This window comes from Phycodurus eques, chromosome 13, assembly GCF_024500275.1.
Source record: "Phycodurus eques isolate BA_2022a chromosome 13, UOR_Pequ_1.1, whole genome shotgun sequence".
Lineage (NCBI taxonomy): Eukaryota > Metazoa > Chordata > Actinopteri > Syngnathiformes > Syngnathidae > Phycodurus > Phycodurus eques.
This window is the reverse complement of record NC_084537.1, coordinates 23270037-23285852: the sequence shown is the minus strand read 5'-3', so window position 1 is coordinate 23285852 and position 15816 is coordinate 23270037. Positions and strand designations below refer to the sequence as shown.

At 41.2% G+C, this 15816-nt stretch overlaps 1 protein-coding gene across 1 annotated transcript; it reads left to right on the top strand.

Moving 5' to 3' along the window:
• Positions 1–3571: 3571 nt before the first annotated feature.
• dsg2l (desmoglein 2 like) lies at positions 3572–13961 on the top strand. The gene is made up of 14 exons (XM_061694642.1): positions 3572–3758; positions 5164–5277; positions 6439–6594; positions 6683–6824; positions 6904–7067; positions 7542–7676; positions 7750–7935; positions 8193–8470; positions 8563–8705; positions 9045–9266; positions 9889–10119; positions 10988–11109; positions 11187–11501; positions 12045–13961. The coding sequence occupies exons 1-14, from the start codon at positions 3708–3710 to the stop codon at positions 13263–13265; spliced, it is 3480 nt and encodes a 1159-aa protein (XP_061550626.1). The 5' UTR covers positions 3572–3707; the 3' UTR covers positions 13266–13961.
• Positions 13962–15816: the final 1855 nt, after the last annotated feature.

The window sequence follows — 15816 nt, the reverse complement described above, 5'->3', positions numbered from 1 at the left end:
GTGCACCTTATGTAATCGCTTTCTCTGGGCGTGTGCGTGGCAAAGTGGCGACTCCAGCGGGCGCGTCACGTGCGTCGGTCGAGTTTCCGGCAAGACACGTTGCTCGACAGACGCACACCCTCGTATTAGTGTTTCATTTGCGTTGTGATAATGCGATAAAAGTATTGTATGAAACACTCACGGTGGCCTTTACATTGACTATAAAGTCAAGGGCGCTATGTCCTTCACTGTTAAAGCAACATTACGTAATAAACTGACCACAAGTAAAAACAATACAAATCTTGTTGATGCACTGCACTTTCATTGCCGGTGCAACCCTCCATTTCAATTATTATTATTTTTTAAGTAGCTTGTAATACTGGTGGACCAGCCAGAACACCTGTCATCTTGCTTTAGCGCTAGCATGGGTGCTAATGCTGTTCAGAGTTGCGTGCAATGCTTGCACAACCTGTGCCACACTCTAAAATAATCAGACAATGTCACGGGAAGTTGGTGTATTTGTACTTTAAAGCAACTATGTAAATTAGAAAATGGTATTGATGTAATGGCTTCCAAATCACGTTGATGGTACACAAACTTTTTTATATAAAGAAAAGAGATATTACTGCCTTGGTTGCCTTTCTGGGAGTGGACAAATACTGGTGGACCAGCCAGGACCCCTATTATGTTGTGTTAGCACTCGCATGGGTGCTAATATTCTTGTTCAGAATTGTTTGCTGTGCTTTTTCAAACAAAGTCATGTTTATCACTGCTGGCTTGTTTATATTCATACCTGTAAGTGTAAATTTGACTTCATAACTGCAGGAGGAGCCCGGGAGTAAAATGTAATCGTGTCGGTGGAAGTGTTTGTTTGACTTTCCGCTGTAGACTATCAATCAAAAATCTAATCAATAAGTGATATTGGCGTCACTCCAGTCCTGTCACGATAACCGCTTGCTTCGTTCACTGAGATGCCATTTGCGCATACTATGAATGATCAATCAACATGCACGGTAAACGGTCTCGCATGACAATTAGTGTGAGTTTATTGTCTACTTTAAAAGAGCCTCTTCCTCAATTATCTTGACAAACTACGGAGAGCTTAATGCTCAGTTATTTGGGGAGTTATTTCATAAATATTTTCAATTCATCTTAGATGTGTTTTTATTTTCTCTTTTTACAATTTCTTTCAACTATGAATTAAAAAAAAAAAGTTCTGATTTTATGACCCAGATTAAAACACATGAAGTATACTGTTTATATTATATTATATACAATACTGGCCTTCCTTTAGATTGATGTGTTCTCACTTGAGTGTACAAGTTGCCCCGTGCCCGTGACATTCCCTGGGAGCGCAGCTTTGGCACTGCGCATCGCATTGCCTGTGACTTTCAGTGAGCATGTTTGTTTAATACAGTCGGGGGTGAGGGGGGGGGGGGGGGGGGCGGCCCGGGAACTGATCAAGAAACAGCCGCGCATTAGCTGACTGTGTTGTCTCCGTGCAAAGTGCAGTCAAAGCAGTGCCACAGAAGAAGTGATCTGACGGAATTATACTTTTTACAAGGAAATCTTGCCTGTGTATGTGTGTGTGTGTGTGTGTGTGTGTGTGTGTGTGTGTGTGTGTGTGTGTGTGTGTATGTGTGTGTGTTTGTGGGTCCCAGAAACATGAAAACATGAACAAACATTGAATCATTTACAGTTGGAGTAATACAAAGGAGAGCAGATGGTTTGGGTGATAAAAACGCTATGACAAGTACCTGATAAAAATCCTCCCATTGTGTGAGGGATCCGTCTTCATGCTATTGCAAGAGACGCGTTGCTAACGTTCAAAATGACTCACTTTGTCTGACGATGTTTACATGGTGGAGCTGCGTCAGCAATGAGTGTCTGTCCGCTTTGGTGAGCGCATGTACAGTACACAAAGCCTCAGACACACAATACGTGATTTCCAGTCATAAATTCATAAATAAATGTTGCTGATTGTGAGGAATTCGAAATCGAGGCGGGGTAGACCCTTGGGCTGGTCACCAGCAAGTACAGAGCACAGTAGACAAACAAGCATTCACACGCACATTGACACGATATGATCAATCGAGCCACTGAGAACTACAGCGGGCTAACTTCATTTGTGTCATTTTGCAGGAAAGTTCAGTTGAATGGCTGCTACTAAACATTTAGTGTAATAGCTGTTGAAGTCCAAACATGAGGTCAAATGGTGCAATATTTCATGAAAAATAATAAATGACATTAGCATGCAGATGCCCTGGCACTCGAGCTAAATAAAGAAGCGCTGAGTTCGATAATGGACTGCCCCCGATATATGTCAAAATTGAAACTAAATCTTGATTGAGAGCGGTATTCGTCAGAAAGATATGGTTTTTCTCTATTAATTTCTGCATCTAACTGAAAACAACAACAACAACATGGAGTTAGCCCACTCTCGTTCTCAGTGGTTCAATGAACCGAACATGAATGTTTTTGAAACGTGGGAGGAAGCCAGAGTGGCTGGAGAACACCCACGTAAGTAAGCATGAGGTCAACATGCAAGCTGGAGCCCACATTCGAACCTAGAACCTCGTGCTCACCGCTATTCTATGCTGGCAGCATTATTTGATTGTTTTTTGTTTTATACGATGGTGCCTCTCTGCTCCCTCTCACATACGCCCTCAAAAAAAGTGGAAACAAAGCCTATTAAGCCACTGTGTTTCAAATGTGAGCATTATATTTTGGGGTTTTTTTACACCATAAAATTTATAAAAGCCACACTTTGTTCTTCAGTCTGGCCAACCGAACATTTCATAATCAACAGGCCTGTCATATTTGTTGCATACATGTCGTTATTTCTAAAAAAAAACAATAATAATAATAATAATTGGTTATTTAGTTCAAATGTACTTTTGATTAATTTCCTTTATTAATTTGATTAGTAGATTGATTTATTGTAAATAAAAAGTAAGAATATATTGGTGAAATTATGTTTACATATGAATCTAACTTTAAATATTTTGTAAAATTATTGGTATTGTATTTAGAATCAAATTATAAATAACCAAATAAAACATTGGAATGAATTAATGTCTTTATCTGGTCTCATAAAATTCTTACTGTTAAAGAAAAACATGAAATACCTATTTTACCTTTTTTTTTTTTTTTTTTTTGATCTGGTCCATCTGCCCGTTTTAAAAATGTGAGCTCAGGTGCGTTACTCGCTTCTTCTTCTTCTTCTTTTTATTTTTTTAATTAAAAGGTTAATTTTATTGTCATTCAATGTTACATTTTATAGAGGAAATACATCCAGTAAAATGTCGGCGTGAGTATCGCTGTGTATATATTATACCACGCAGGGTTTGAGAATCCCAAAAGTAAACTTCTTGAGTGCACTTCAGTTCGAACTTAAATAAAGCCAAGAGGGGTGAAATGTGTGATCTGAAGCGCTAACATAAAGCGTCACACTGGATTCACGAGAAACGCCGAGTTGTCATTGTTTACCGCTGTGCATAAGGCCCAAATTGGTGCACAAGTGGTTGACCCCCATTGCGCCTCCTTTTTTTTCCTCCGCGGTTTGGCGGAGGGGGAGAGGGAGGGGCCAGCCCGTCAAGCCGCCCGTTGCGCTTACATGTTCTTCCTCCTCGCACCGCGAAGGGTCAAAGTTTGCCAGCAACAATAGACGGAAAATAACGTCCCTGAAAATTCAGGATTATCAAGTGGACTTTTTGTTGTTGTTGACGATGGCTCCGCTGTCGTGCTGCACGATCGTCGGTCTACTTTGCTGCTGGACGGTGAGTGTGATGCGGTTCAAAGTCGTCCCGGTGGCGACGAACGACTAACGGACCCGTCCACAGGTGTGGCTGCGGGCGGCGCGGCTTTCGTGTCGGGCAAGCCAGCGCCAAGTCCGAGTGCAGTTTCGGCAGGAGGGAAGGAAAAAAAAGTCACAAAGGCGGCGATTTAAAAAAAAAAAAAAAGAAAGAAAAAAGATATTTCGTGATTTACTACGAGTAGCGGATTGTCTCTTGTTGAACCGAAAGGGGAAAAGTGCAGCTACAATGATAATCGTAAATGACACAACCTAATAAGATGTATTACCAAAAAAATAAATAATTATTTACAGAGATATTTACATACAGACAGCTGTTTGTAATATTTTGACTCAGGTAGCTTAATGAAATATTGCGACATGTCAGTGATTTTAAGTAGACTACATTAATCATTTGTAGTTATTACACATCAAAACATAATTTCATGCTTGAAATAATTACTGTGTAATATACCTTTTCAATATGGAAAATTATGGAGTGTGACATTCGATTTATTTTTAAATATACTAACTTTTAATGCAATTAATCAATTTGTAGTTAAAACAATTTAAAGTCAAACTATTATGTAAAATTATATAATGTATAAGTAATGTGAATGTATTTTTTTATTTTATGGTTTATAAGATTGAGACTCTTTTGACAAAAATAAATAGAATATTATTTGTACATGTATTCAACTTTAATGAATCATAAAATGTACATACGTGTGTATATTATTATTTATTGGTATTCATTTTATGGTTTTATTGTTTAAGCTTGAGAGTAATAGATTATACATGTATTTACATTATAAAAGAATACAACCTGATTTATTTTCCGATAAATGGGTTTTCTGATCTCTTCCTATTATATTAGCTATGTTATTATATTGTTTTTGTTGTATGTATATATATATATATATATGGTCAAATCAATAAATAATTTTCATTTTATTTCCTTGTAATAAATATGCAATGATTTTATTTTTTATTTTTTCGTGGTTTAATTATTCAAGTTTGAAAATAATGGACTATAACGACATGTTAAAAAAAAATCTAATTTATGTTGACTGAATTGACTAATTAGATTAAACATTTTTAAAAAATCATATAAAAGTTGAGACCATGGGTTTAATTCACATACATTTAATACATTTAATTACACTGAACTTGAACATCAAACATTTTAAAAACATGTAATGGCTCTAATTAGGTTGTGCAAGCAGTCATAATTGAATTGTATGTTTTTGGATTAAAATGTGATTGACGGGGTCCTTTGTAGGGATTCTATTAGATTTGAAGAAACAGCACACTTGTGTACAGTTGCGACACGCTTCTCATGACTTGCATGTTTCTTCCCACCCCCATGGGTTCCTTGTGCATACCTGCAGCTTGTTCCTGTGTGGGCAGAAGGAAATGAGCTACGCAGGCAGAAAAGAGATTGGATTCGTCATCCCAGGCAACTGAAAGAGAACCACGACTACTCCGGCATAAACATCGGCAGAGTGTGTGCTTTTTTAGCATTTGGGAGACGAAATATGTGTCAGTAACACAATGCGATAGTTGAACCAGGCTGGTCACATGCAGCATTGTTTTTTAAAGTAGGGCAACGAAACAGATGTGTGAAATGTGTTCTGGCACGCTTCCATTTTTAACATGAGCCACAATAAATACAACTCGCTCACCGCTACCTTTTAATCCACTCTTTCACTGGGTGTCTGCTTGACACTTGGATCTGGGGTTTGGATGGTATAATAGTTGACATTTGAACTTTGGATCCTCTTAAAGTCACCATATGTCATAACTGTAACTTAGAATAACCACTTAAAAATCTTTTGTTCTCACTTTTGCTCATAGCAAGCCTATCATTGCCACAGTAAACCTAAATTTCATATAGTATACATCAGTAATGGACCAGCCTGGACACATCTTGTGTTGTGTTAGCACTAGCATTGTTGCTAACGTTACTGTTCAGACAGCCCCAAAAAAAAAAAAAGGAAAAAAAAGTCAGCTGACTTGTATCTGAGTTTTGGTGCTTATCCACTTTAAAGTCGCAATACGTAACATCTGTAGCTTAAAATTGCCACCTGAAAGTCACGTTGCTGTCACATTTGCTCACATGATGGAATTGGTGAGTCTATCATTATCACAGTAGTATAATATAAAATTTGGTCAAAAGCAATTTTGCTGCATCAGCCTGGACACATCTGGTGTTGCGTTAGCTATAGTGTTGATGCTAACATTTCGCTAAAAAAAAAAAAAAAAAAAGGCCGCATGACTTGTATGTGGGCTTTGGTGCTTAGTGGTAGTTTACATTTTGTCACCATTTCACCACCATAACCACTTAAATATATGTTCAGCTCACATTTGCTCACATGATGCAATGTATAATTGCCATGGTAACCCGACATTACCTACATTTTAGAGACAAGTTGGACCAGCCTGGTCACATCGTGGGTTGGGTACTTTACTACTAGATGCTAACGTTACTTTTCATAATCGCAAACTCCAAAAAAAAAAAAAAAAAAAGTGCAAGTGACTTGGATTTGAGCCATCATGTTTAACAACTGGGTCACATTCATTCATATTTGGGAGAATAGTGAGCCTATTCTAAAATGTTCGATTGTTGTGTGTGTTAGACAAATCACTTTGTGTTTGTGTTACAGATTCGTTCCGATAAAGAGAACTTTACGAGGATACTGTATTCGCTAAGGGGGCCTGGTGCTGACGAGCCTCCCGTTCGCGTATTCGGGGTGGAACCAATAACTGGGTTTTTGAAGGCCTATAAAGTTTTGGACCGCGAAGAGATTGCCTTTTATGATGTAAGATCACTTCCGCCTACTTACACATAAAGCCAAACCAGACACATTGTAAACCCCAAGGTTTCTTGGTTTTGTTGTTTTGTTTTAGTTAAAAGGCGTTGCAAAATATGAAGACGGGACTCGTGCCGAAAAGGACGTGGACATCAGAATTACTGTGGTGGATGAAAATGACAACACACCCATAATTAAAGCAGACCAAGTGGGATCCGTCAGTGAATCATGCGCCGCAGGTATCGGACGATGTCTGCTTGGTTTCCCTTTTTGCAGACTTTTTTAGTGGGCTTTTAACATCGATCGGTCGTTTCGCAGGCACAGTCGTCATGAGGGTGAACGCCACCGACGCCGATCAAGAGGGCACCCTCTACTCCCAAATCTATTATAAAATCGTGGAGACCAGCAGCACTGCCGGCATGTTCTTCATCCACTCTCAGACCGGAGAGGTCTCGGTTCTGCGAAACACTCTGGACAGGGAGGTGAGCCACGACACTGCAAACGTTTTATTTTATTTATTTTTTTACATTACCAACGTCACGAATGACCTCAGCTCATCAATGCGGAGAACAAAAACAAAAAACTAAAGGAGTTAACTGAGCCTCAGTGACATTTCCAATTTATAAACACTTGATGCATTTTTGTTTTACACATATTATACTGTACTATGATTTATACTATAATTTAGATACTATGATCTATACTATAATTTCCAATATTTACCGATAATAGATTTTTATGGGGAAAAAAGGAGTGAGCGTTTTTGGCAGATGGACTAAATATTGACCCTACAGTTATGGTGTGTTCAAAGTTGACTGACCAGTTGTGGCGTGTTCATTGACCCGTGAACATTTTGGGTGTAGCAAAGAAGTGAAACATAAGATGAGGGTTAGTGACTTTTCCTATGGGGACGGCTGGGTAAACAAGATGATGATGTTTTTTTTTTTTTTTTTCAGACAAAAGATACATACAAGGTGGTCGTCAGAGCTTCTGACTTGAATGGACAAGCTGGAGGAAATGTGGGAATGGGAGAAATTGAGATCAAAATCCTGGACATAAATGACAACATACCCACTCTGGAAAAAGAATCGGTACGTCAAGACAACTTTTATATTGTTTTTAAAATACATCCCTTCAGCCCACTTGAGCTCCTGTTGTGTACAGTACGAGGGCAGCGTGGAGGAGAACACCATCAACGTGGAAGTGCTGAGGATTCAGGCCATCGACTTGGACCTGAAATACACCGACAACTGGCTGGCGGTCTTTCAAATCGTCTCAGGGAACGAAGGAGGACACTTTAACATCACGACGGATGCTAAGACCAACCAGGGGATTATTATGATTCAGAAGGTAAGCAAGTATGATGTGAAAGACCCAAATGCAGTTGGTGAAAGTCTGCAATACAAAGAAATACTGTATACATACTGTATATACATAAAGAAAACAAAATCTAATATTTTACCCCTTCCACACGTTTTGAGCGCATTTAAACTCATTCAAGCACTGGCAATGATTGTTTTTATGTGCCCTGTGATTGACTGGCCACGAGTCCAGCGTGTAGCCTTTTTTTTAATTTAATTTTTTTTTTTCGTGCTTTGTCTACGCAGGAGCTGGACTACGAGGAGATCAAGTCACTCAACTTGGCGGTGGTCGTTTCCAACAAGGCCAAGTATGATTTCGGAAGCTCTTCGACCTCCACTTCCATAATCTCAAAGTCCTACTCGGTGAAGATCAACGTGGTCAATCAGAAGGAGGGTCCCCGTTTCCAGCCGTCGGTCAAAGTGGTGACTTTGTCTGAGGACCACTCGTCTATCTCCGTCAACACCGTCATCGCCACTTACAGCGCCATTGACAGCGACACGCAGCAGACTGCCACCAATGTTAGGTATGATATTTTTTTGCCTGAATATACGTCACATCCAGTAGTATGTGTTTTATGACTAACATTCAAGACAAAACACGTCCTCATTCTTTCAGGTACGTTAAATTCCGCGACGATGACAACTGGTTGATCATTGACGAGAGAACCGCCGAAATTAGGCTGAATAAACTGCCGGATCGAGAGTCCAAGTTTTTGATCAATGGAACGTACTACGCCCAAATCATATGCATTAGCAAAGGTGAATTTTGTACACATATGTTGCTCTTTTCTTCATGTTTTGTGTGGCAGCACGATAAGGTAGTGGTTAGCGCGAATGCCTCACAGTTCTGGTCCGGAATTATTATGTTTGTTGTTGTTGAAGATTGTAAATAGTCCCTTGTTGTCAATGTGAACTGAACCGAATTGAATTCTTTATTTCGAACGTGAAACAGTAACAGAAAAACAACAACCCAGATTTGAGCCCAACAAATAAAATTCAAGTTAAATTATACATATTCCAAAAGCACATTTTTATTTGTGTGTTTTGCGTTGCGTTTATTAGTGTTTTGCGTTGAGCATATGTTTGGTTGCGTTGCAGAAGTGTCCTCAAAGACCGCTACGGGGACCATCGCCATTCAGGTGGAGGACTTCAACGATCACTGTCCCAGAGTGACCGCTACAAGTCACACCATGTGCTACGGGGAAAATGTCATCTACGTCACGGCCGTAGACGAGGACAGATTCCCCAATTCAGCCCCGTTTGAGTTCACTGTGACTTCCACGAGAAGCCAGGGGAAGTGGTCGGTGGAGCATCTCAATGGTAGGACCTGCTAAACACTTTTTCTGCTCCCTTCTCGCTCATTGATAGAGCACATTCGTCAAGATCGCCCGACACACGTGCTAACGTTAGCTTACACTCTGATACTCCGCACTCTCCACTCTGCTGCGGCACATAAAGTCATGAAATATTTAATTCTAAGTTGCGTAAATCTATATCATATGTGCTGTATATGAATATATATGACTCGAACAACTTCAGTAATTAAAACTTTTCCCGAAGTTCTTGTTACTTCAGATGCACCTACTTACTTTAGTTGAAGGCAACAGTTAGCTTTGCTAAGCTAAGCTAAGTGTTTGGATAAAGCTGAAGTAAATTTGAATATTTCTGATTACTTGTTCAGCATAATGTAAAAAAAAAAAAAAGAAAAGAAAATGCAATAGCGTACGTTAGTGATAGCCTACAGTTCAGACTGAAGCAACGTACAAATTTAGGTTATGGCACAGCCGCAGGAAAAAAACTGTCAAAAACCGAGGACGCCTTGTATCGTTCGTGTTCCTTTACTGCCAAACTTCTTGTCTTCGCTCAATCACTTGTAAGTCAAATATGTGATAATACATTTTGCCCGTTTGAAAACGTGTTCACTGCCTTTGACTTACTTCAGCGACGACGGCAATCCTGCGAGATCAGGAGCACTTGTGGCCGGGCACGTACAAAGTGGCCGTTGAGATCAAGGACCAGCAAGGAGAGTCGTGCGCCGACATTCAGATGCTCGACGTGGTCGTGTGCACGTGCGAGCCAAACACCAAAACGTGTGCGGCCCACATCGAAAGGCGTTCAGATTTTGGTGTTGCTGCAATTCTACTTTTGCTCTTGGGACTACTGCTGCTGCTCTGTGAGTGTGTTTACCCTTTTTTTTTGTTTGTTTGCTTACTTTTGAAGCAGACACTGCTCCGACTTCCTTCGGTTGACTTTCGAAGTAACATTTCCCCTTGATAGTGATCAATTTGAAAAAAATTTGTTGTAGAGTCGAAACGTCATAAATCCTTTATTACCTGTACAGGCAATAAGTCACTTTTTTATTACTTGCCATATAAGTCAAAGCTAGATGATATCTAGTAGAATATTAATATATTAACATAATTCATATGTTTAAACACACATACCGTATATAACATTCTACCTTTTGATCACAAGTGACAAGCATATCAATTTTAATTTATTATATTTTAACTCATGGAGGCACTTGACTAGTTCATACTGTACATTACTCTATCACCGTACACAAATACCCAATGCCTGAAAATGTGCAAATGCTGTCAGCTAACACTAAACGTAATGCAGCTCTGCTTACCTGGCTTTGGCATGATAGCAGGGGAGTCACACCTGCGGAGGATGCGGGTGTTTTTGCCCGATTGCGTTTCACACTGTGGAGTCTGGTGGCCAGACTGCAGCCGTAACTTGAAAGTGTCTCTGGATCTTAGCTCAGTCTAGTCGATCAAGTCATGGGTGGAGAAACTCAGGTTGGGGGCGTGGTTATTATGTAGATTAGCCCCACTGTTACATAACAAGAAGGAAAAAGAAAAACACACATGCGGAATTAGTTGATGCTGGTTGAAATGAGCTCTACTGTGGTGCACTGATCGCTCACGTGACATCACATATAATGGTGGTTCCAATTCCCCAAATTGTTTGAACTTTGATGCATATTTTTTTACGAGCGCTGTACTTCCAACCTGAAGGATGATGATGTGTTGTTTTAGTGGTGCCTTGTCTGCTGTTGTTCTGCCTGTGCGGAGGCACCGGAGGAGACTTCAAAGTCATCCCATTTGAGACCAAACAGCAGCTGATCTCCTACCACACCGAGTGCCAAGGAGAAGATAGGGTACTTGAATTTCTTTGGTTAGTCAATAACAGCAACAAGAAAGCTTCATGTCTGATGTTTTACTTTGGGGGGCATAGGAAGTCCCCCTCCTCCACACACCAGATGCTGGACAGGTGACTATTTCCAAGGACATCAACACCTTCGGAGGAAAGGGATACCTCGGGGGACTGGCTGAAGGGGGTGGAGCAATTATGTCTGGCAATGAAAACTCCATCCTAACAACAGACAATGTGTACCTGTACAACGAGTACAACCGATTTTCTGGCCAAGGAAGGATGAACGGCATCAATGGCGGCGTGATGACCGGACAAAGTCACTTCAACCAGTACAGAGGCGGGGCCTTTGACAACTTGGCGCTGTCTGATCACTTCCTGGAGGAATACTATTCCAGTGTGAGTACCAGACAATCTCAGGAACTAAAACAAAGATGGAGGACCTTTTTTCTCCAAGGACCAAACTGAAGTTATGACAAAATGTGATATGATATGCCGTCGTGGTACACATGGGCGTGAAAACCTTCATGAAATGACTTTGTTTCTTCGCCGTTTTTATTCTTAGGTGAAGCAAATTTTGCGCCGTCACAGGTATAGGAAAGTGAAGTCCCGCTCTTTGCAGCTTTTATTAATACATTTTTGGGGTGCTTAAACGAAATGCTTGGATCCCAATGAAAATGCACTGTACGTTTTTTAGGAGTCCCTGATGCAACCCCCTAACACCTGCCGAACCCAATGTTTGATGAGTTTCCAAGACACACAAAACTCACATAACTGACATGCGTGAGCTCCGATCTGGATCAAAAAGGCTGTGTATGAAAACGGTCCTGCCTTCAGGAGATCAAAACATCACGACGCCACAGAGTTTGTTTTTAGAGTTGCATGGTGGGCTGTATATGGGCTGATCATCAAGTTTCACTGCCTGATTCTGTTTCCTTGCAGAAGTCCAACCATGCTGCCCAGCAGTCCCAGGAGAAGGATGCCATACTAGTCTATGACTACGAGGGTGGGGAGTCTCTGTCGGGTTCTGTGGGCTGCTGCAGCCTCCACGAGAACGACAACGACCTTTCATTCCTCGATGACCTGGACCCTAAATTTAAAACCTTAGCTGAGATTTGCAGGGGGTCAGATCAAGTGGATGCGGGCATATGTATCCATCCAGCGGCCAGACCGGCGTCTCCTGTCAGGCCCTCCGTTCAGAAGCACGTCCAGAGTCACACTGAAACCGTCAGAGACAGGGATCGCATCCATGTGGACACCCTCAACACCTCCAAGGTAACATCTGGAACGTCCACCTTTGTCCGAGAGGGATCATCCACACTGTCCAAGGTGCACGTCCAAGACAACGTCGTGATTCCCAGTCAAACACTGCTCGTGCAACAGCCCGCCTTGTACTACGCCGCCACACCCATGTATGTCGTCGAGCCCCAGAACCAAATGGTGCTTCTTGCGGGGGGCGCCCAGCAGGGAGTGAGTCAGGTTGGGCTGACGCAAGGCCTGGTGCAAGTCAGTCAGCAGGGAATGGGTCAGGTTGGGCTGACGCAAGGCCAGGTTCAAGTCGGTCAGCAGGGAGTGGGTCAGGTTGGGCTGACGCAAGGCCTGGTTCAAGTCGGTCAGCAGGGAGTGGGTCAGGTTGGGCTGACGCAAGGCCTGGTTCAAGTCGGTCAGCAGGGAGCGGGTCAGGTTGGGTTGATGCAAGGCCTGGTTCAAGTCGGCGGCCTCCAAGGATCTCAAGGCATGGTGCTCGTGGACGGGCAAGTGGCGCAAGGAACCTTACCACGACCAGTAGTAGTAGTCGAGAACGGCTCTACAGGTGGGGGGCACGGTGCAAAAGTTGCCCTTGTCCAGACCGGGCAGGGATCTAGCAAGCAAGCAACCTTATCTAGACAAGTATTGGTGGTGGAGAAGGAGTCCTCAGGCGGGGGTGCACAAGTAGTCTTTGTCCAGACAGGTCGGGGATCGAGTGAGCAAGGGTCAGACGTCAGAGGTCAAAGTGCGCAGGCTAAGAGTTTCTCACTGGCTTCTCAAGATTCTACAGGTTCCAAGGAGGACTTTGTCCTGAAAGCCACACCCAAGTCGCAAGTCGGCCAGAGAGTGGTGGTGCAGCAGCGGAAGAAGGTGTCGGTTACAGAGAGGAATATAGAATCTACGTCCAGAGCTTAAAGAAAATATTTGCTATCGGCACGTCCACTGGAAATACATTACTGTACAAGCCACTGTATATGTCCTTGTCCTCCATTACTGATGATTAGAATGCTCCTTTGCAAAAACAACAACAACAAATTTAGAAGTGTTTACTAGAACAGTATACAATACAAGGCTTCAGCTTTTCTTAAAGGTTTGAAGCAAAATCATCCTTGTGCTACTTTTGCGGTATTGGCTTGAAATAATAAAGCTTTCAAAACCAGGTTTCTGTTTTAAGTGCCTTCATCCACTCACAGTGCACAATGCATTTGGTGTTATTCTGACAAATGACCAGTTTGTAATAGTTTAACTTTAGGCATGCCAGGAGCTGACCTTGCTAATATTGAGCTTTAGTTATAGTGCAACTTATCAGGGACTGTTTACAGGAAAACACATGAAAACACTTTTGCGAACAAGAACTTTTTCAAAAATCCTGCAATTAAACCAGCGCAATTAATGCATTACATTTAATTTTCTTTTGCACTTCTTTCTTGTTTTGCAAAAGTGCTGTTCAAAGTTGTGTTTTGTGTGTGTGTGGAGAGGGGGGGGGGGTTAAATGAATTGCTTTTCCTGAAGATGTTAAATATTTCACATATTGCTTTTCATTGGCAGATATTTTATACAAGTTCTAACTTTCTGAATGTAAATAGCATATATTGCATTAAAAACTGCTAAGTCTGTCGTAATAAAATTGAATCGACAGAAGGTTGTCGTCTTGGCCTCTTTTTTGACACATACAACATTGACAATATGCAGCAATGTTTTATTCCAACTGCTGGCTAACGTAGAAAAGTGGAACTACAGTGTCAACAGTTTACCCATACCATCAGTCAAACGTGGTGACAGTGTGGTGGCCTGGGGTTGCTCGTCAACTTCAGGACCTGGACGACATGCTGGCTGTGATCGATGGAACCCTGAATTCTGGTCTTTACCAGAAAATCCTGAAGGAGAATGTTCAATTATCACTTTGTGACCTCGAGCTGAAGCATGCTTGGGTTCTGCAGCAGGACAATGATCCAAAACATACCAACAAGTCAACTACTGAATGGCTTAAAAAAAAATGGTGTTGGAGTGGCCTCGTCTAAGTCAAGAGTTGAATCCGATTAATATTGTGGCATGACCTGAAATAGGCAATTCGCGCTCGAAACCCTCCATTGTTGCTGAATTAAATCAATTCTGCAAGGAAAGTGTAGGCCAAAATAGAGAGATGTGAAAGACTCATCTCAATGAATAAAAACTGCATTTTATGTGTACTTGACTAATATTTGTCTGATATTTGTTTGATGATCTCAAATATGAAAGTGGGGAAACTGCCAAAAAATGAGAATTTTAGAGGTGGCCAACTACTTTTTCACTGCATGTACCGAACAACTGCTTCCTTGTCCAGAGAAGAACACAGTGACGAATCCTTGGAATCAGGTTTCCCTCATGATTTAGTTGATAGTGCAGAGCTTTGCAAAGAGCTCATCAGTTGTTTCAGACTAGATTTGACCTGAGGAAGAAACCTTATCGACAAGCCAGACCTTATTGCACCGTACTGCGCGTTCTTTGCCTTTAAGCACCGCAAACACACACACGGTGTGTACAGTGTGAGTTAGTACAGCTCACAGATTTTCCGAAAAGAACCCCAAAAAGTCAAACGCGTGCATTATGATTCCTTTGATGCTCGCTGAACTGAGCTCTGGTGTTACGCATGCCGTTACCTTGTTCAACTTTAGGCGTCTACCTTTCCCATAAATTGTGGGTAGAATTTGGGTGTGTGAGGTCATCAGTCATGTTTTTTTTTTGTTTTTTTTTTTTTTTTATAACAATGAGGCACTCCTGCCTAACAGACAGCCGCGACAGGGTGTGGGCACATCTTAAAGAATTTGTCACGATACTGCAGCGCGAGCATTTGCATGCTTGCCAATGATTAATGGCTTCATAACGCTCACTTTCAGCGTGAGAGGCTTCTGCTCTTCGTAGTTTAATGTCAATATTACAATGACTTTCTCCAAAGCAAACCGAGAAATATTATCAATTCATTGATGTTGGTAGTTACTCCATATAAATCTGATTGTGCTTCATCAGCATGAACAAATAAAGACACTATTATTTCATGTTTTGCTTGTGTGTGTGGCTGTCACCCACAACCAAGAATAAAGTAGAAGTACATTTATACACACCACATTAGATACACCTGCCTTATTTTGTTTTCTAGCATTAGAATAAATTATTGCACTTCAAAAATATTTGATACACTACACTTTGGCTTTAACCCGTGTCTGACAGCGTTCAGTTTTCTTACGTTTTATTTGAATTTTGTGTGTTTTTTTTTAAAAACTAATATACTTTGGCTTCTAACCCCTCTGACGGTGCCGTCTTAATTGATATAAATTGAAGTGGATTTAATTTACGTTATATTCTGCTTTTTTTGGATTTAAAACCCGTCTCGACAGTGTCAGTCTCCTTATTTTATTTTCTTTTTATGTAATACGATACGTTGCACATTTAATACGGTCTTGCAGTGTCAATATCTTCTGTTTAATTT

Excerpts from the sequence above, each read along its gene's own strand:
- dsg2l (XM_061694642.1), top strand. The coding sequence starts at position 3,708 with ATGGCTCCGCTGTCGTGCTGCACGATCGTCGGTCTACTTTGCTGCTGG. Across the intron at positions 7,068-7,541 it reads GAAACACTCTGGACAGGGAG|ACAAAAGATACATACAAGGT; the intron begins GTGAGCCACGAC and ends TTTTTTTTTCAG. Across the intron at positions 10,120-10,987 it reads GGGACTACTGCTGCTGCTCT|TGGTGCCTTGTCTGCTGTTG; the intron begins GTGAGTGTGTTT and ends GTGTTGTTTTAG.